This window comes from Pyxicephalus adspersus, chromosome 2, assembly GCF_032062135.1.
Source record: "Pyxicephalus adspersus chromosome 2, UCB_Pads_2.0, whole genome shotgun sequence".
Taxonomy (NCBI): Eukaryota; Metazoa; Chordata; class Amphibia; order Anura; family Pyxicephalidae; genus Pyxicephalus; species Pyxicephalus adspersus.
In genome coordinates, this window is record NC_092859.1 from 89,509,439 (window position 1) to 89,532,690 (window position 23,252).

General features: G+C 33.8%; 1 protein-coding gene across 3 annotated transcripts in view; it reads left to right on the forward strand.

The window, feature by feature from the left end:
* Positions 1–23,252, forward strand: part of SYT1 (synaptotagmin 1) — a 285,194-nt gene that overhangs the window by 203,058 nt on the left and 58,884 nt on the right. For 2 of the 3 annotated variants that reach the window (XM_072401412.1, XM_072401413.1), the window contains 2 exons: positions 8,102–8,236; positions 14,682–14,849. In XM_072401412.1, the coding sequence (XP_072257513.1) occupies positions 8,102–8,236; positions 14,682–14,849 (303 nt within the window). The remainder of the gene's footprint in view (positions 1–8,101; positions 8,237–14,681; positions 14,850–23,252) is intronic. The other variant, XM_072401415.1, reaches the window with a different exon arrangement.

Sequence of the window (23,252 nt, forward strand, 5' to 3'; positions counted from 1 at the left end):
AGCTGCTGATGTTTTGTGTGGAGAACAAAACAATAATGTATGAACTTTTGGTATGAACAGGTAGTAAAAAGCACCGCATCTTGTGGAAAGCCAAATAGACATGTGATTTCATGTAAATTTCTTTACTAAATTTTAGGATTTTAGGTAACAGAAAGGTATTGGTTTGCTGAGAATGGAACAAAAACTTCCACATTTCTTCCAAATACTATATACATGGCACATCTTTAGCTAAGACAGTATGGCTTTTTTCCAATATATTTTGTTTAATTACACTTCAAGAATTAGGCAATGTAACATTATGTATATGCTTTTTATGTTCAACATTTTAAAAACTATATTTTACATATTTTAGATTTATTTTATGTTTTATGCAAACTCATTATAGTACCTATATGCAAAAGCATATTTTAGGAATTACCCAAATTCATTAAAAGTTTCATTATTTTTAAAGTTTTGGATAAGTTCAGTATTTCCAAAACTAAAGAATTGGCTAAACTATATCAATAACCTAATAATGCAGTACATAACAATTCTGCATGGCAAATATATTTGCTGTAAAACCACAAATAAACTGTAGAATGAGTTGTGCTAAAACAAATTATTTATTGAGTTCCTATTAATGGGATTTTTAAAATGCTGCTTGTTATACTGAGGATCCCCTATAAACAAAGTACTAAGGCAATTTCTAGTTCTTCATTACCAAAGATGATAAAAATTTACAGCTTAGTACTATCCTACTTTTATTTTTTAAACAATGTTTCACAAATACTTACAGATATAGCTATTTATTTGTGTATATATATATATATATATATATATATATAAATATATATATAATATACATTATACATACAGTATACTAAAGTATAAAATATGTGTTCCGAGACAAAAATATAGCCTAGCTGATTTAGGCTAATTACTCATTAGTGGTTTTTACAAACAGTTTTATTCAGTTTAAATGGGTAACATTAAAATGAATGGGTTTGGTTTTTGAGGTTGATAGTGGCAGTGTAACACCATATTTTTCAAAACCCCTCCTGCTTCCGTGGAATTGAATTGGATTAAAACCATCTTCTCCCTTATCCTAATATTTTTAGGCCTTTTCAGATTTTTTTTAAGACTCCCTGCTTAGTTAAGTACTGTAACCTTCCTCCCTCTCTAAAACTGAATGTACGCCATATATCTCATTTTATTTTTAAACACTCTATGCACCTTTTATGAAAAAATGTATTTCTATAGATGTACTATTTGCAAAAATTTTAATAGAATTTAGATGCCTAGCTTTGATGTTGATGAACGTTGTTAAAGCTTTCTGAGTTACTGAAAGGGAAGAGCTATGCAGATCAAAGGTTCTGACCTCACAGACTGCATGTTTGCTCCAGGCCATTGACTTAGAAAGTGTTAATATCAGATCAGCATAACTAAATTGAATTCATTTTTTGAAAGTAGTCTTTTAAGAATCAGGAACTTGTTTTGAATAATGTCATTCAGGTCACCAAAAGATGTTACTGTTTCCCTACATGTCTGAATTTATTATGACTCTTTGTTCATGGTAAAATTAAAGTTATAGGAAAATTCCTCCCAGTGTATAATGTTTATTACTGAGCTGAATACATAACTGGCCGATTAAGTATTGTAAAGAGTAAAATTATAGCAACCATTCCACTTTCAATTACCTTACTCATTTCTAAAACTAAAATCTCATATTATGAACTTTTCACTTTTGCTTTGTTCTTTCTAGTGCCTTGTTGTAAGCCTGTTAGAATAAAAGTTAGCATGATGACTTTAATAGTTCCATCATTTTATTAGTACAACTCACCTATACTCAAGTAGAATACAGTTGTCCTAAACTGGCCTTCATGCCCGTATTAAAGAAAGAAAGCTATGTAAATATGAATTAACTTTAATGCACGCTAGAAATTTTCCAGTATGTTGAAGGACCACTAATAGCCAGTTAGGTTTATAGAGAAAATAGAGTCTTATAGAGTCTTTCATCGAATGGTGCATTCAACAAGTGTCCAGATTAAAAAACAAACATATGCAGTAGGTCAACCTGCAAACTTTAGTTCAATTTCTGACACATCAAATTGAACCCTACATAGCTTTACTTTTGAATGAACTGGAAGTTCAACAACCACGCATTTCAATCAAGTGGCAATGGCAATAACAATAGAAGTAAGTGAGGAACCAAAAAACAAAAGGGCCTTGTCCATCGAAACATTTAGGAGAAACAAATGCAGTTTTGTTAATGTTGTCAACATTGGTGGGAATTATCCTTTGTTCAGGTTTCCAATACATACTTCTATTTACCTGAATGTAAGTTTTATTCTTTCATTGGATTTTTGTTATCTTTCAGAATCTTTTTAACTTTATTCCTTTTTTTCCAGATTTGCAGTTAAGTATTTTTATTTGTGTATTTTTATACAAAAAGCAATATCTAATTATTATTATTATTATTATTATTATTATTATTAATAATAATAATGTTGTTAGATGCTAGTGGCTTCTTGCGTTTCCTGGGTACCTGGGTAGCAAGATCTTGGTACTTTCAAGGTTTACCTTAAGCTTCAATATATTCATTAGAAGAAAGAAAGAAGCCTAATTTATATTATACAATGTTTTATATATATATATATACAGAAATCAGAAAGACTGTAACAGCAGCTTGTCATTGTACAAGCAGAAAAAAGGCCTTGTCACCATGGTACCTTGTAAAACAAAACCAACTCAAGCATCTGTTGAAAAAAAGAAAATCAGTTCTCAGTAGTTTGACTAATCAAAGTTATTAAAACTTGACTGAATGAAAAACAAAATGTAGTACTGTATATTTACTAACTATAGTCTTTCTTTTAGATATTCTGTTTCCTCAAATTATTCTAGCATACTGGAGAAAAAAAAATAATACAATTTCTTTACTCCCTTTATTTGAGCAAATGTCATCACATGTCTTTCTGGGGTTTTTTCTTCATTTGCAGCACCAAATATTTTCTAAAGTCAAATTATTTCCTATGATAACTAAAATAGAAAGTTTCACAAAATATTAGTATGTCTACTAGCGGTGGGAGTCATTAGAATCAAAAATACTACAGTTTTATTGTTTGGCACAAAGAGCCCTGTGTGATCAAATTACGTGTCAGGATATTTTTTGATGGGTAAATCTAATAGCCACTGCTATGTGGGTATCCACATGTGTCATAATAGCAGACCAAACTGCAACCACCTTGATAAAGGAGCATGCCTTTGTGGAAAGTAGTCAGATTTTATACTTATACTGGTCAGAATGAATATAAAAGGTCTAATTTATAAATGTGTTACACCCAACCTTTTTTCCCAAATTCTCACACAGCCTAAATTAAAAGTTTGGTGAATCTTCCCTTAAAACTTAAAAAGACCCTTAAGTGTCCTAAATTGAACAGTGTATCATTAAAAATTCATTTTATTTTAAGGGGAAAGTTGTGCATTGTTTATTGTCTCCCATATGGGATATAGGTTCTCAAAAACCATAGATGCATTTCTAAAATATTGGGGCACTATTAAAAAAATGAAATTAGTATAGAGCCATAGCTGATCCAAATTACAGTGGTGTATCCGTAATTTTGCAAAGTTGATTTCAACATGTTCCATGTAAATGGTCCACATCGTATTGCTGTGTTACTAACAGTGTGTATTGTAAATGCTTACTTGTGTTTTGTTTATTTTATTATTATTATTTTTTCTTTGCAATATGTCCGTTTTTGTACAATGTATTATCTCTGTTACTAAATGGAAAAATGACTGATTTGTTTATGAATGAATGTCTTTGAATATAAATGAAATATTTTTACAAAAGAAAAAAAACATAGAACTCAATATGAGCTACTTTCTTTGTAACTGTATGATTTTTAAAAATGTGTCTTATTTACGGGCACGATTCCTTGTAGTCACTGCTGTGTAAATGGAATTCAGCTCTTATATGGCAAGTCGGTGGCCATTTTATAATGGTTTATGGAGCAATGTTTTCAGGGCTAAGAGCCTTTTTAAAGGGTACTATTAATATTTTTACAACAAAGCATTCCTGTTTAAAAACCAGGTCAGTTCTATATATTGTCAAGCCTTCTTACCTTTGTTGTTGTCATGCTTAATAAAAAATTAAAATAAATATTAGCTTTAAACTCCATGCTACACAAATCTTTTATAATATAAGCACAGTTCCCTACATAAATATCAAGGAATTATTTCAGACTGCAATATTTTTTTGTGTGTGTGATTTATAGTTGGCCGTGGGTTCATTTTAAAATCAGCAGAATAAACTGTTCTAGCATAGTAGGTAATAACAACATAGAGTATATCAAATACCCAGTCCCAAGGGGCCATAAGGTAACGGTCCATGGACATTTACTATTTACTGTGTGTTTGCTCTTAAAGCATTGTCTAGCATACCTTTTCCTTTAAATTATTTTGTATCCTATCTGCTACTGAAGCTGCTTAATAGATTATAACAGAAACTTTTTTATATGCATAATCTCAAAAGTGTCAATATATCATCAGCTATTCAAGCAAACTTTGCAAATGTTTTTGATATTTCGAAAATTATTTTCTGATTTTTACGTTGTCTGTCATAGGAAAAACACCTTAGAAACATAAAATGCTAATGGAAAATAACTTAAGGACATTTGCATAGAAAAGAAAAACTAGCAATATTTGATCCTAAGAGAAAATGGCCTATGAACATTTCTCAGGATAATAGGCGTTACAGATTTATATTTATTAATTCCTATTTATTTGCTCTATCATTATATACATTGCTCTGAAAACCAGCTGTAACTTTGTGTGAGCCCCAAGTGTCAGAAAATCACTTTTTTGAAAATCTCAGTTTTTTATTTGTCTGCGACCCTAAAAATCCAGTAGTGTGAAGTAGCAGCTACTGTGAAAACAGTGATTAATCCAAGGCACATATGAAGACCTTCCAGCAAAACAGCATTGACCTACATGGCAATTTTCCCTGTAAATAAAATAGAGTGCTAATAAGATGCATATCTAATGGTCATTTCTCCATGGCTCTTACAATGGTTATGTGTGGCTGTCTTAATTTGATTTCTTCCTTCTGTGTCCTGCCTCTCTGTGTTGTATCTCATGACTGTTCTGGATTGTCACTTGCGGTAGGTTTTTTTTTCCTGTTTGGATAAACCATAGACAGTGAAAACATTTTGTGATTAGTTGTCTTGACAGCTGGGGCTTCTCAATTGAGATTAATCCACTGCTTAACACTGCTTAATACATCAAGAGGCTGAACTAAATTGATTTCATTCAAACAGAGTTATCCCCACAAATGCAAACAGAATTGCATTAGAAGGCTAAAATTGTGTAATTGCTGCAAATAATTAACATTTATGATATAAAAATTACAAATCAATCATGTAACCCATGTAACATTTCTTCCTAATATTATTTGAACTAAGGCCTGTTATTTATATTGCAGAATTAGATTACAGTTTACTGAGGCCTGCTTTAATAGATTGATGAATACATTCATACATACACATTCTTTTTTTTATAAATAGTTAATAGTTTAATAGTTAGGTACAACATAGTCCTAAACGTGGCATAAAGCATAAATATGACAATTTTTATTATCAGTGAAGAAAAGATAAAAAAAGAACCTTAATGGTTTCAAATATTGAAAATAAAAACTGTACAATAATACACATAGATTCTCATATTTTCACTTTTGTTGGTATCCTTACTTTTTCTTTCTAGATATACTTTCACTATAAGGCCGCCATTTAATTTCACATAAAATCATCCACAACCTGTATAACATGTCAAGGGAGTGATATTGGACCTTTGCCATTGACACACCTATAAGAAAAGACAACTAAAAGTGATTCTAGGATTGAACTTTGTGGTTGTAAAATAAATATTTTTTGTGGATACACATCCACAGGAAAAGATTAGTAGGTGTATTCCATAAACAATGTAAACCCAAAATCCAATCTACATTTACTTTATTGAAACAAGTAATATGTAACCTGTCATACCTAGCAAAAGTATTGTCCAAATGGGCAGGGCAGTTTACAAAACAAGACAATACACAGAATTTCTTCAACATACCACCAACATTTTAAATTGTTTTTACATTTAGCGATAAAACAGAGATTTTTTCTTGAATACATTTGCAAACATATGTTAAGCCACAATGCAACAACAAGGCATTTCTGTACCAAACTTTATTTAAAAGGAGCTCCTATGTTGAATCATTTTAGAAGAGACAAACTAAATTCCAAACTCACTCAATGGCAGCTTTATACCTCCAGTGTGTATTTGCACCAAATACAGAAATCAATAGTAAAATTGCAGCTACTTAACTATAACCATGACAATTATAAGATCAGCAAATGTCCAGCAAAAATCACGGAACAATAATATATATAATATTATCATCATATTATAATATATGTGTATATAAATAAATAAATATATAAATTAAATAAATTATAACAAATTTTTTTGAAACAAGACCATTAGAAAATGGAAAAATGGACTGGCATCCATGGGTACTGAAATTTATTCCTTGAACTTTCTATATTTATATAATAAATGTCTGCACATCCCCTAAAATGCTTTTATTGTATACAGCTTTGTGAACTATTTACTGAAACCATTGTTAAGGACCAAATGGTTTCTGAATGATTTGAATGCTCTGTGCTGTAAATTTGCATTTTTGCCCAAAGACTAAAACATGGCAATAACAAAAAAAAGCATTTAACATCCTGGCAATTGTAGGACAGTGTTCTGCCAGATATATTCCTTAGTTAACATTTACCATGAACTTTTTTGTTGTTGTTGTTTAGTTTGCTGAATGGATTCTTGGCATATACCCCTAGTTCAGGAGCCAAATCATGTTGTGCATTCCAGCAAAAATATTATGCTAAAATGTACTTCTCTTATCAGGCAATCAATAGAATAGATTAAATACACTGTGTTTTATGCAAATGGATGACTTTGTGGTCATGATGTAAATTTGCCAAAAGTCTTATATAAAAGCTAGCTTTTTGGACAGGTCTATGCACCGCATAAATATGAGCACAGGCTGTGCTTACTAAACCTGTGGTCACCCGTCTCTTTGTTTCTGTCCCTTACAGAGGAGATATAAAGACCAGAATTTTAAACATGTACACTCCTGTACATGTTTCTGTTCAGTTTAGGGTCCAGAGCAGATGGAATAAAAAGCAATACTTTGATAGGGGGGTCATTTTTAAAGGAACAGTTCTACATATGGACATATTTCAAACCACATTATTGTTTAATGTCAAACAAAACTTTTTCCAATCCTTGTATAAATGACAGGATGTTTGTACTCACAGTTGGATAACTGCAAGTATAAAATATCCCACAGCTAAATGAAGTAAAACAAACAAGATTGTCCTGACCCACAATGGAGAGAATCATTCATTTTCTAAATGTTGTTATATTGCAGCAAGAACACATAAACCTCCCCTTACTAGTTTAAAATGAAAAACTCAATCTCCAGTAATGAATCTGCAAACTCACTACTTATTTACCAAACAATCCTGCATTATTTACTGAAATATTATCATTGTACAATTAATTCAGATCAGCCTTGCTTTTCCTAAAATATGAACTAATTAGCATAGACAATTTTTTCCATGAGCTTCCATTTTCTATAATAGCATGTTGTATTTTTGAACTGCATATGTACCCATTGTTGGCACTTTCATACTGAAAAATATCATACGGACAAGAGAAGCTGGCAGCATCTTTTATTTGAATGAGGCCTGATATATTGCATGCAGTAATGTTATAGAATTGGTATGTTACTTTTTAATAAAAACTTTCCTTGTCATACCTTTATCAGCATGTTCACGAAACTTTTATAAAGAATGTTTATATCTCTTCTACTTACCAAACTTATGAATACATTTTGAGACATATAATTTTTATCTGCCTGCTTTCTTATTAAAAAAAAATAGGTATTTTGCTGCTTGCTGAGCATATACAGTATTTAAATGGACAGGTACAACTTCAAAAAGGATTTTCCCAAGTTGAGTTGCTTTAATTCATTTCCTTAGAAGCTTAGTAATGTCATGTTTTTTCTTGCCAGGCTTTGAAGGATGATGATGATGACGATGATGCTGAGACAGGTTTAACTGATGGAGAAGACAAGGAGAAACCAAAAGAAGAAGAAAAACTTGGAAAACTTCAGTATTCTTTAGACTATGACTTCCAAAATAACCAGGTTAGACCCATGGGTTAAATCATACATCATAAGTTGATTTAGTGGGCATGACTCCTATGGGCTACTGCATACAGTCTGTTTATATTAGGGTTAACATGGTATGATGGGGCTTTACATAATATTCCACATAGCTTCTATGCAAAGAAAGAGCTGGTCAACTTTTACACACTGTTTCATTTCAAAAGGTATGCTTGAATGATTCCCAAATCAAACAGGTTTTTTAAAACAATAACTGGTTTTTATTGGTAAGACTGCTTAAATCATGCCATTTAAAAAAGCCACTGAAAAGACAATGCATTCCTTACTGGAGCATTGTATTAAATGTTGACAGCAGTTTACCCAATCTTTGCCTTGAGTATTGATGGGTTTCTAGAATCCTCATGGTCTTGCCCTTCATAAAGGGTCACAAATGATCAAATGTGTAAACCAGGACACCCTCTGTAAAATATGTGGCTGATGCTGTCCACAATTGGCCCAGTTCTGTTAATCCACAAATAGTCTCACAGGAGTGTGGTCTCTCTATGAAGGGTTTTAAACAATCAGGATACATTATGTTTAATGAGAGTATACATCACATGCAGAGGTTTACTGGTGTTAGATTTACATTGATCACTGCAAATTGAAACATATTTTTCTCTATACATTTAACAGATACAACCAACAGATTTATTTCATTTTTAGTTATGTTTATATACCAGTTTAAATAATTTTCAATAACTACGTTTTGCTAGATTCACAAATGTCCTTTTCATGGTTGAGTGTGTTTGTTTCTAAATGCATTTGTGAGATTATTTGAAAAGACAGGGAAAACAGCCTGTAATTTTGATTTAACATGAGTACATTTCAAATGAAGCAAAGCCAGGAGCCTGCAGATCAAAGAGACCTCATCTTAATGTTCTGTGCCAATGCAGGAGCACAATTCCTCTGTTCCCTTCCATTGTGACTGACCACTCAATACTCAGAGAATATCATTAAATCGATGGGGGACTTTATAAACCTCAAACAGCTTATTCCTGCCAAAGAATAATATGTGGAAGAAATTGGTCCTTAGAAACACATTTCACTTTCTCTGCAGATGAAAACAAACTTGTGAACTTTATTGAAAGAAAGCAGTTGTTCTGGTTCTTGTTGCTACAAAGTCAAATAAAAAGTCATTGAACTCCCCTACTGAGCAAAGTGTGTGCAGAACAATTGAACTGTATTTAGGAGCTGTATTGTAAATATACAGGCTTGTGCCAGTAATACACTGAAACTGTTTTCAGTGACCCTGAGTTTTAAAAATAGGAGATGCAATAGTATTGAATATACACATATAGCTACAAGAAAAGACAGCCATGAGGTATTGGGAACGGAACTGGGAAAAGCCATTGTGTGAGTGGAAAGACCTATTTATTCTGCAGATTTTCTATATGCCTATGTAATACAAAACTTATTTTCTGCTTTTTTGCCAATGTATTACATTAAAATAAACTTTACAATAAAAAAATGTCATCTCTGCATTAGACACCCGTTGCATTGTAAGATCTATTGTACCATATTTGCATACTAAGAAAAGGCATATTTGAAGACCATATTTGTTATATGATTACTTCCCTTGTCATCTTCGGCTGAATTTTATATTTTTTACATACAGTTGTTCATTATGTATGTATTTTTTTTTTATTTTAAAGTACTTCTTAACTTTCTGAGAAGAGAAAGGGGGCACCTTTTAGCAATATGGAGGATACACTCCCCCAGTTACACAAATCATAAATAATACATTTTCAAAAAATGTTTGGCTAAACCAACACATGCCCCCCTCCCCCCTTTACCCTTTTTTCTGTCATAATAACAAAATCAAGACAATTCAGGTGTTGGATTAAGCAGTTGGTGCAGTGAAACAACGGGCTTGATTTATTAAAGCTCTCCAAGACTGGAGAAGATAAATTCTTATCAGTGAACGTGGGTGATCCAAAAAATCTGCAATGGAGCTGATTCAGAAATTCATTCTAGGTTTGCTGGATCACCCAGGTTCACTGATGAAAGTGTATCATCTCCAGCATTTAATAAATATCCAATATTGGCAGTTAAGTAGAGCATTTTTATGGTCAATGGGAATTTTGCTCTTTACATTACTGGCCAGTGGGGGTAATGTCACCTTTATAGATAGCCAAAAAGATAATTGTCACCACCTAAACTGATCTGAGAGCCACAAACTTCCCAAGGCTCAGAGAACTCTTTTGGCAACAACGCAGTAGACGATAGAGGAAGAAGGGATGAATGAATTTGGTATCTAAAAATGGACAGTCTCTCCAAATGAGAGACAGTTGGGGACAATCATGTGTACAGCCAATGATAATAAAATTCCAGCCACCAAGATCTTTCAATATATATTACATTTTGATACATACTGTACTTTCTGTCCCAATTTCTGAATATAACATTTAATAATCCTTTTTTCACCCATCACTTCTGGAAAACCCTGAGTAATACCATTTATTAAAAGATTACTGTATTTTAATATTATGTCTAAAATAAGCATTTTAATAATAGCCTTGCTTGCAAAAGGTGTTTTTATCTTTAAAAGAACTTTTAAGACAAATTACCAGCTATGTTATTAAATATATTAGAAATATTAAACCAATATAAATGATTTCAAGGTAAACCTTTCAAAAAAATAGACTGCTGCAAAATGCAACGACCCAGCGATTTAGGTTGTTGGAAGCCTAATTGTCATTCACCTTGCGCAGAGCATTGCACTGGGCTTCAAAGGGAGGCATGACCAAAGAACTCTGTAGGAGCATGATAGCTTATTTCAAGCAAATATTTCAGAAGAGGAAGTGAATTATTTTTCCACTCCACTGGGTAAAAATCATAGACTCGTTTCTCTGCCTTTCATGTAAAGTTATAGCCGTTGTTTGGGTCTAGCTCACGAATAATAATAGCATCAAAATAAAATAAATGACTCTAAATTATGATTTGCATTTTTTGCCTTGATTTACATTATTACATAGCAATTCCTTCTTTGAGGCAGAACTTTGCTTTTGTATATGTACAGCCATCTAAACCTAAGAGTGATAAAAGTCACCAAACCTTAGAATCTCTGGCCTTGAACTGCTAAGAGGCTGTGAATTGTGTGACTTTGTGAATCATCCAAATGAAAGTGAACTGAAAATAACCTGGCTTACCCTGTTAAATGTACACAGTGTTTGAAGAAGTTTGCCAAAGATTTCATTATAACAGTTTCACGATCGATATGGTCTGTGTCCAGCAGTTTATTGCACATGGGACTGGTCAAAGACAAGTTTGTTGCTAGGGCGAAAAAAAAAACTTCAAAACAGAGTTCACCAACAGCCTTCTGTCCAGTTATCTAGAAAACAGGCTTAACAGCTTAAGAGTTAACTGCTTCAAAAAGTTGTTGATGATAATGCTTGATGATAATCAAAGACATCTTAAAGATGAAACTGTGGATAAGCATACAGGGAGCGAAAGGATGTGACAGACAGCACTTCGGGGGAGAGATTCGTGTACGCTGACAATGAAAAGCAAATAAGAAATTAGCAATTATTGCAGCAGAGACTAATGAAGCAAATTTAATAATCATTTGTGAAGCAAATTAGAGCCTTCCTTTAGCAAAAGGTGACAGCGTGTGTTATCTCTATTGAGAAATAAGGGGCTATTTATTAATAGTAGATAGAGCTGTTCGTTTTGACTCTTGGCCAACTATGAATGTGAAACTGCTGGTGTTCAGCAAAGATTGAGCCTAATATCATAGAATCACTGCACATTACACATGTTTCAGGGTTTGCCTATCTCCATTATTCTCCATTATTTTTTTACCTCTTGTCCAAGAAAGTTTTTTAACCTTCACAGAATACTTTAGACATGAGGCTGTCTCTGGATGTTTTAGTCTTTCTGGTAATACATTGGATTTACTAAATCCAGGTTTGCTGGACTATCCATGATAGTCTTCTCCAGCCTTGGAGATTTTTAATAGATCAGGTCCATTGCAGTAGTTCATCATCTGCTACACAACCCTGCCCACTATCATCTGGCATCTGATTTAAAAACACATTAATAATCTTATTGCTAAAGAAAGTAATTGATGTGACATCAAGTGAGGGATTAAGTGCCATTAAGTGCTCCTTGCAAGTCCTTAGCATTCCAAACCCTAGATTTGTCATCACTTTTACCCATAACAATTTATTTTCTTTTGGTTGAAAAGTAATAGTGAAATTGCATTTATTAGTTCAATATCTGCTGCCAAACTTCTTCTTAGATTATGACATCTTCTTTAGTTGAAAGCAGTGACAGGTATTATTTTTTTTTATTATTTTGTGTGACAGTTTGCTTGTAAGATTGATTTGCAGAGACGTAGTCTGAAGCCTGTCACTGAACAACTAAGTGCCAGAAAAACATTCTTCTCAGTTGAGCAAGAAAGAAAAAAATTATACATATGAAAAAAGAATGCTTACTCTTTACTGTTTTTTCTTTATAAGTTTAAAGACAAAATGTGAATGGAGGGTTCGGTATGGCAGAGATTCTATGAAAATAACGGCATCTGTCACGGCAGCTTTAGCTACTTTGTAAGGAGAACTTTTTGAAATATTGGAAGCATTTATCTCCAAATGATAAGCATAAAGTATAAAAAAACATACTGGCATATACAGTACATATATTACTATGTAAATTAAATGTAATTTCTAATTCATTATGCTTAGTGTTCATTTGAGATTTGGGGTGTTTTTTCCCTTGTCCTTTTTTTGTTCTTGTTTCTCTCTGTTCACCTCTAGACACTGTTGCCTAAATTTAGCAAGAGAAAAGTGTGGGTTATGGGGTGCAGGGGATTTCTTGTGGTGTCAGAAGTCTTTTGATGACGCAGGAAACATGAGACTGCTTTCCTCCATATAAAGCTTACTGAATATTGACTTTTATATTTTTATTCTACCATTTTTGCTAGAATTTACACATAACAGAAGGAGCCACATAGGAGGTGTGGTAATGCTATTAGTATTATATTAGCGTATTCCAATTCACTGTTCCATCACGAGGCAGACTAAGGTGCTGTGTGCTGGAAACATAATTGATCTATCTGACCCACACACCAGGAGTTACGTTCATTATTTTTTATGTGTCATAACAGTTCTGGATGAGTGAATTGGACTTTGAAATTTGAGAGCTGGATTTGAGTAAATTACACATTGGACACATACAGTTCAGATTCTTTTGATTTTCAGTTTTAATGGAATTTTTTTCAGCAAAGGAACAATTATAAGGAAACTGAGTTTTAGACTAGTCTTTCTGCTAATAGTTGTAATACCAAAAAAAGGATAAAGCACATATTCAACTGTTTAGAATGAACTCCAGAAACATTAAACATGCAGTACCATAGCAGTTAGCAAATAAGCCATTAGTACAGCTTTTTAGTTTTAAATTGAGTGAAAAACTTTTAACATGGACATCTGATCTGATAAACCTTCACTAGGGACTGCACTTATTTGTAAACTACAGTTATCCTTTTGCCAGTAGGCAAATCATAGTGGGCACATTATCTTGGGCAAGCCATTAGGTAGGGATACTTTTTATGGCCCACTGTTCTTGACTGCATATATACTGCCTAGACTGCTCTACTGCTTGAAAGTAGACCCAATTCTTAATGTTTCTCCTGGAAGCCTGTAAACCTAGTGCCCCGTGCGGTAGTGGGTCACTTACTGGGGACTGGGTAAATATGTCCACTTAAACTTAGTAAGCAAGTGCCATTTCAATTTTTTAGCTATGGGTAGGGGTGATGGATATCTACCTAAAGATATCATAATTTTATTGTTTAAAATTACAGCCTAACTCTAGCCAAAATATTTAGTGTTTAGATATAGTGGTAAGAAAGACTTAGAATTCCTGTCAGGTTTGGTCTAGTTGAGGGGATGTTTAATTTCCCAACCTTATAATAAAGACAACATGTAAAAGTTATAAGAACTTTATTACTAATGGTACTACTACTAATATTTCAAACAAACTTTTCTTTATAATTTTGCCTTATTCTTGGTTTTCTAATTGCTCCTATCCTTCCCAAAATCCCCACACAAGGACACATCCTTGATGCTCTGGGATTATAGGGAGTTGGGTAAAGAAGACTGGTGCTAAACCATGGAGGAGAATTCAGAAAAAGAGCAGGACACACCCTAGGAAACATACCCTTCAAGCCCTGTACCCACCAAAAAAAGTGGATTAAAGAGGACTGGCTATAGACCAAAAATAAGGACTTTGGGGGCAGCAAAGATGGAGTGGAAGACATACAAAAATTAAATTGAAAAAGACTTCTTTATAGACTACACATTTTAAGTTTTATGATGTGGGTTTTTTAATGTATTCTTAGCATTGACCTAAAATCAAATAGAAAAAGAATATTGGATACATTTATTCTTTATTGTATAACGGTATGGGATCTTTCTTTTTTTTCTATTTTTAGCTGATGGTTGGCATAATTCAAGCTGCTGAGCTGCCCGCTTTGGATATGGGAGGTACATCAGATCCTTATGTGAAATTGTTTCTTCTGCCAGATAAAAAGAAGAAATTTGAAACTAAGGTCCACAGAAAAACGCTTAACCCCGTTTTCAATGAACAGTTCACCTTTAAGGTATTTATTACTTTTTTTAAAGACTGAAATGTGTAATTAAGGAATGCCAAGTATAAGTAATAGTGTGAAACCATAGCAATGTGATCAAAAAATCAATGTAATTTTAAAGACGTTAGATTAGTGGAATATGAATTCTGACCGGATAATTTCCAAGAGCTACTGTAATAACCCTGGCATGTTTCTTCCATCAACGTACATATAATAAAGTAAGGGAGGTCATATTTGGTCCATATAAAGCAATGTAACTGTTTTAAGCATTGATGTAATCCGCATGCAAGGGCATAGTGTGGCTGGAAATGATTTTTGCATTTAAATGCCTAAGTGTCACAACCCTTAAATATTCAGATAATCCCAAACAGTAAGAATTAAAGAGTAAAAAGGATCCTATGTGGTCCTGGAACATCAGAGGTCTTTTGATTATTTTGCATCCCATTGGCATGCTGAAAATATTTGCACATCAATGCGCTATTATAAGACAGTTCTATCCACCAACTTGCTGTCCCATATTAGCTCTGTCTAACGTGGTGACCCATTCTGTAGTTAATGCTTTATATACGCAATACCCTATAGGCAGAATTGTTTACCTTCCTAAATAGTTGCATATTAGAGATGGTGTTGAAGTTTGACATAACTTGGGTTAACAGCAAACTTTAGGTTTGCAACTTCATGTAATCATTTGAAATCAGAAAACTTAAAATTATTTGCTATTGTATTAACTGATTCTCAACCAGTTTTTTTGTATTGCCAAATGCTTTGCGAATTCTGATTGCCTGGGGCAGTCCCTAATAACCTCATGCCAAATGGGAAGACTCCCTGTTATTTACATTACAAACCAGCTTCTGCATGTTTAAGTACTGTACATGACAAAAGTTGTTCCCATTGGAGTGGTGTTGTCAGGGGTGGCAACAGAAGCCATTTCTAGGGGATTCACAGCAAACAGGATCCCCTAATACCAAAGAAGTTTGCCAAGTGTGTAGTGAGCCACACTTTTGTGCCAGTTTGTCAATTACTACTATGCATACAACAAGTATTTTGCAGTATATTATGCACTTTTAAAGGTTGGCATATTTTTGCAGATAGTCACATGCATAGCAAATCCTATAAAGAACAGCCAACCATATCATTTTATACAGTACATTAGAATGGAATATGTTGACTCAAACTGTGAAATGTCTTTGAAATATTTTAACACATATAGTGCATTCTGCTTAATTTTAAACTCATTTAAAGGTTAGTTCCCTAATATGCCCCTATCTTTCAAACATGTTGGTTAATGCAGCATAATTTGTTATGGCATAATTTATTACATTAAATATTTCTCTTTTTCTGCCTGTTTTTTTTTTTCATTTTTTTGCCAGTTTTTAGTAAGTTTGTAAGTCTGTGGCAAGTTTGTGTTGTCAACAATTGTACAGTTACAACTATTACAATAATTATCACACAAAGTATTATTAATGTGCATGGTGCTAGTTTAGAGCACGTAGGAGTCTATAGAGATCACAGTGCATTTTATTTAGTGTTTCACCTTGTAAGAGGTGTTAAAACAGAAGGTCAACAAGTTTAATAACAAGGATAACAATAATAAGGATCACAATAACAATAATTATAATATTTTGATATATATATATATATATATATATAATGTTCTGAAATATGGACATTATTCTGTGTGAGCACATGACTTTTATGCATATAGACAGGAACTGAGGGATAGTTTTTTAGAATTATTCATGAGGAATAAAAACTTTTTTGAAGATTTAAAAGAATAGATTATACAGAACAGTAGCATGTGTGCTCCTTGAATTTAATGTTTTTTTTTTGTATGTAACACACTAGCTTACTTGGACACAATGGGCCTGATTTATTAAATCTGTCCAAGGTTGGAAAAGATACACTTTCATCAGTGAACCTGGGTGATCCAGCAAACCTGGAATGGATTTCCTAAAAATAATTTGCTATTTGTTAGCAAATGTTTTTAATCCTGAACAAGATCCGTCCAAGGTTTGCTGGATCACCCGGCTTCACTGAAGAAAGTGTATCCTCTCCAGCCTTGTAGAGCTTTAATAAATCAGGTCCAATAAATATTGCTGTCTCTATGAATCTGGCAGCTTTCCTAGAGTGATATATATAATATAATATAATAATATATCATTGTATATTTTCTGCTTTAAAAAGAAACAATGTTTTGTCTTTGGTATATCACCACTTTTAGAAAGTTGCATTTTATTTTTAATAGATCCACAAAACCCAAAAACCTCAGGAACCTACAAACAGATGAACTAGCATCTTGTCCATTACTTTTAAGAACCAATAAAATTATCTTCATTATTTTATTGTCCCTTTATTTCAATTTTAAATACATTTATTACATCCAATATATATTCAAATAATTTGCCTAAATCTGAAAGGATGTGTCTTTACACTGTAGAAAAAGGTAAGGTGGACTACCAAAATCTAATATACTGTACATATATTTTTATATATATATATATATATATATATATATATATTATTTTTTTTTATATATATATATATATATTTACATATATGTATATATATATATATATACACACATATATACATTCCTATATTTAAATACATATACCTATACCAATATATTATACTATTATAATAGAAGCTGCCATTTCCAAATCAGTTGTAAAATATATAGCTTGCCTGGTTCGTATTCTGATCCTTTGGCTTTAATACCTTCTGAATCACTAACACAACTCAGTTCTCCAAACTACTGAAACAACAAAATCAATTAGCATTCCTTAGAATAAGTTCAACAACTCATTATTTTTCATGAGACATGCACATTAAGCAAATGGTTTAAAATAAATATACATTTTAAAATTGAAATAACACAATAACTATATGTAAACATTTACTAGAGTTACCATTCACTAGTGAAGGACAAAGTATGTTGTTGGTTTTTCTTACAAAATGATGTTTACTATTTTTATGCTTGCACATAGTTTAATTGTCATTCCATGGTCTGTTCTGTTCTGCCACAGAAACTGTCAATTCTCACTCAGTAATTCTTCATTATGGTATTTCGTCTCCTAAATATCTTTTTAACGTACATACCATTTGTTTTTCTCTAGGCCATTTTCATTTCAACAGCATGCTCAGTCTTATGGTGACAGCTCTAGTTCACAAACAGAGACAATAAAAGATCTAGGCTCAATAATCACTCAGTAAGATACATATCCCTACAGGCTTTAGCCTTTACTGCTTGCTAAAGTCTTTCTGACCCCCTCAGGTAATATAGCATCCAAATAATTCTTTTCATGCTTCCTTTGTACTAGAAGCTTCTACTCTTTAAAGATGTTTTTTTTTACCAATTTGCCCTTTATTAGTTTAACCTGTTTTGATTCAATGGGTAAACAAATAATGCTTTAAATAAATATGATAAACATAAGTTTTCAATATTGTTGATATTTGGCAACTAATCACTTTACACGTGCAGTCCATAGTCCTAATCCACTCAACCCAAGGTAGTCGCTCTGCCATTGTATTAAATTCAGGTTACAAAAAAGCATATATAGGTAGTCCCTGAGTTACATATGAGATAGAGACTGTAGGTTTGTTCTTAAGTTGAATTTGGATGTAAGTCAGAAATGCAATTAGGACAGATGTTCGTCTAAACATAATATTAGGCAGCAAAATGTCAGTTACTTTATAAAATCCTCACTGTGATTTATTCACAAACAAAGCAAAAAAAAAAAAAAATAAAAGCAAAAAAACAAAACTTTATGGAGTCTAGACATTCATTAACTTCTGGAGCAAGCTGTACTTTGATATGCAAAAAGAAATAATTGCAGAGTTTGTCTTGGACAATAAAGATTTTCAAGATGTTGCAGGACAGCAAAATACTTCTTCTGCAAGTCATGCGAACAGCCCCCTTCCCCCATCAAGCCTGTCCGTATGTCGGATGTCCTTAACTCAGAGACTACCTGTACTTGTTTTTTGTGAACAAATCTAAATCTAATGCAGTTCCAAATCTAATGAACAGTTTTGGATTTTGGAGGACTGGTGCAAGTATTGGTAAATGTATAAAGAAACACGAGTCTAGTGTAGTATATTTCTATAAAAGCAGAATAATGAACTTGCCAAAAAAAAGCATAACAGAATTATGAAACTGTGTATCAGTGTTTACAGACAAGGCCTGTAGAAATGTAATATTTCTTTTGCATAGTTGATAGGTATTTGAGGTAAACACAGCTTTACTATATATACTACGCTGAGTAGGGATACATTTTCTGAAATTAATATCCTCTTTACTAAGTGAATCATCTCTACTTCTTTAGCAAATAAACCATATAAATCAAATGTAGCACTGGAATGCAATAATCTGTTTCAAAAGAATCTTCAGAAAGTTGCATTTTGTTTTTAATAAATCTATAAACCCAAATACTTCAGAGAGCTACCAACTTCTGAACTAGCATCCTGTATTTTAGTTTTAAGAACTAGTGTTGCATTTTTTTTTATCTTTTCTGAAAATCCCCTTTCTGTGGAAGATCAATCGTATCTGCCCTGAAAATGCAGCTGAAACATCTTTGTCCATCTAGGTTGGACATTTTGGCTAATATTCATGCATACAGAGGAGCATTGAAGCATAAGTAGCACAGTCTGTTCTTGAATTGTGTTCATGAGCTGTTTAAAGGGCAGTAAATTGATAGACATTTTAATGAATATGGGGTTCCATTTATTAATATTATTATTATTATTATTATTAGTAAACAGGATTTATATAGCGCCAACATATTATGCATCACTGTAAATAAAATAGGGGTAGCAAATGACAGACAGTTACAGACAGTGACACAGGAGGAGAAGAGGACCCTGTCCCGAAGAGCTTACAATCTAGGTGTTGGGGGAAGTCTTACACAATAGGAGGGGAGGAATGCGGTGATAGGAAGTAGTGAGTGTTTTAGGAGATAGGAGAAAATGGATGGGCAAGGCTGAAAAAGTGTGTTTTGAGTGCTCTTTTAAATGAGCAGAATGTAGGAGCAAGCCGAATAGGTTGAGGAAGACCATTCCAGAGATTCGGGGCAGCTCTAGAAAAGTCCTGGAGCTGTTCGTGGGATGAGGTTATGAGTGAGGAAGTCAGTAGTAGGTCATTGGAGGAGTGAAGAGAGGGGCTAAGGGAGTATTTTTCTACCAGGTCAGAAAGGTAGGTTGGACAGGAGCTGTGTTGGGATTTGAAGGCAAAGCACAGGAGCTTAAATTTGATTCTCAGGTGAAATGGAAGCCAATGAAGAGAACTACAAAGAGATGCAGCTGAAGAGGAGCGGTGGGAAGGATGGATAACTCTGGCTGCAGCATTCATAATAGATTGTAGAGCAGAGAGTCAGGTTAGTGGAATACCAGAGAGGAGGATGTTGCAGTAGTCCAGATGAGGGATCATAAGAGCGTGGACAAGGAGTTTTGTAGTCTCTGGGGATAGGTAGGGGCAGATGAAGATGTTGCGCAGGTGAAGTTGACAGGACCTGGAAATGTGCTGAACATGGGGGGTAAATGAGGGGGCAATATCAAAGGTGACACCAAGACAACGTGCCTGAGGGAGGAGACGAATGACTGTGCTGTTAACCGTTAGGAATATGTCAGGGAGAGATTTGGAATTTGAGGTGGAAAGATAATGAGTTTGGATTTATCCAGGTTGAGTCCAGGCTGAGTTTAAAAATATTTCAGACATCCATGATAATATGGCTGACAGGCAGCATGAGACCTTATCCAGGACTGAAGGGGACAAGTCAGCAGTGAACAGATAGATTTGAGTGTCATCAGCATACAGATGATACTGTAAGTTAAAGGAGGAGATGAGACTACCGTGAGAGGAGGTGTAAAGAGAAATGAGAACTGGTCCAAGGACTGAGGAATTACCATTGAAAGAAACTTGAAAGGAGTGGTTAGACAGATAGGAAGCAAACCAAGAGAGAGCAGTGTCACTGATACGAATGGAGCACAAGATGTGGATTAGAAGGGGGTGATTAACAGTGTGAAAAATCAAGGAGAAGGAGGAGGGAAAAGTGGCCTTGAGACTTTCCTCTGATTAAGTCACTGGTCACTTTAGTAAGGGCTGTTTCGGTGGAATGGGCAGCTCGGAAGCCAGACTGGAGAAGGTCAAGAAGAGAGTTGGTGCTCAGGTAATCAGTAAGTCTTTTCAAAACAAGGCGCTCAAGGAGTTTGGAAACAAATAGGAGAAGGGAGATGGGACAGTAGCTCGAAGGTATACCTTCGAAGGTAAGGAGGGGTCTACTGAGGATTTAGGAGGGACGGGAGAGGAGGGGCAAGACAGGAGGAGAGAGAATTGTTTAACTGGGTGGCAGCTTCATCTGGGAAGGTGATTTTGGATAGAGTGGGGATGAGGATCGTAAGGCAGTTTGAGAATAGGTTGTGGTCAAGGTTACGGATATCTCTCTGTCATTGGCCAGGTCTGGGATGGGACAAAGGGGGGCAGGAGTTAGATAGGTTGAATGTGATTAGGTTGTGGTCAGAAAAGGGGAAATGGTGAGTTGTCAAGCTGGGTGAGTGTGCAGAGTTTGGAAAATACCAGGTCTAAAGTGTATCCGGCCATATTTGTGGGGCCGTGGATGTTTTGTGTGAGTCCAAAGTATTTGTTTCTATATCTAATGTATATAGTTTTATCTTGCGGAATGCAATTTTCAACATCATTTTTATTGTGGGGTATACTGTCCTATACATGACCCTTCTATGTTTGAACCTAGTAGAGAAATAATAATTCTATAGTTATATAATTGGCAGTAGATAATAACACACATGAAGTTTAATGAATTTAATTATAACTCTTAAGATAATAAAACATCTGTAAAAATGTTATTATAAATTAAATTCTTAGATTAATCAATACTCTCAATAAAAGTTTGTTAAAAGGAGGAATTACAAGAAGGCTATTGAAAGACTTGTATTGTAAAATACAAGATGTATTATGTTATATAAAATATAAATATATTATTGTTTTTATATTTGGTGTAATAAAGCAAAAACTTTGGAAATTGAGCACAAAAGCAAAAGAATAAATCATACTCTTTAGATCAGCACTTCCTATTCCTTTTTCCCTAGCGGAACCCTTGAATTAAATTCCAGGAATTCTCAGGAACCTGGATAAAATGTAAAACTTGAGGCTTGTTTGGAAGAATAACCCTATTACATTGATAATTACTCAGGAATTAATTGCCTTTATAGTATTGATTACAATGACCACCCATTAAGACAGGTAAAAGATCAGTGGTGTGATCCCACCGGCTCTGCCTAATGGTGTTGAACCTGAAATTTTGCAGATTCCAACAGATGGGAGGTCAATCAGCCCTGAGTTGCTAGGTTTCGGAATCTGTAAATGTGATACTGTCTATATTTTCTCCCAAAAACCCTTTGGTTGTGAGCTCAACTTTTGTTTTGCAGTCAGATTATGTTTTAGGTGTAATATATTATAATTTCCACCTTGTGATTTGATTTCAGTGCCTTGTAATCGAATACAAAAGTATACAGACATTTTACCTTTTCAATCTTTGCTTTGTTCAGTAAGTCAGTGGCAGAGAGATGCTATCATCCTTTTGGTTGTACGGTATGGTTCTATGGGCAGAAATAGAAATAGTTTGGCAGGCAAACTCTCATATATTATTTCATCTGTATTTAGCTCTCTGCCTGGAGGTCATCTTTAAAAGAAATAGGTCATAGGTCCAAATCGTATGTGAGGGGCTTAAGATGAAAGGTGTGATTTTCTGACTTCAGTCAGCATACTAGCTCCAGGATATTATACCTGAATCTATTCAGCTTTAGAGTTATTGATGTCACTGCCTTGCTCTTGTACACAGTCTTGAAGCCTTATAATTGGGACATCCATCTGGGGTTTCTCCTTGAAGTTGCTCTTTGACTGATACTTTTTATTATTTATTCAGTACAAATTTCTGATGATAGCATTTATAGTTAAACCAAGAAAATTAGGTAAAACATTGCCCACCATTAAATGTACAAAGACTTAAACTAAACTGAACTTTCCAAATGTTTGTCTCCAAAACATATTGGACCTGATTTGTTAAAGCTCCAAGGCTTGAAGGGATACACTTTTATCAGTGAAGCTGGGTGATTTAGCAAACCAAATGTCTCCCTTTGCAGGGATTTTTATTCACTTTTACCCTGTGAATGCAACAGGAAGTATGAGTATATCTCTAGCTTTTAGTGTACTGTTTCCTGACCTTTTTAACATGAGGAACCCCTTGAAAAAACTTTCAGGGAACCACTTTATGGAACCCATACTATCATTAATATATTCACAGCTCACAGTACAGAATGCCTTGTAAATTACTGTCAGTTGGGAAGAATGTCACTCTTACAGGTAACCAAAAAGATCATTGGTGTCAGTTAAGCTGAACTGAGAGT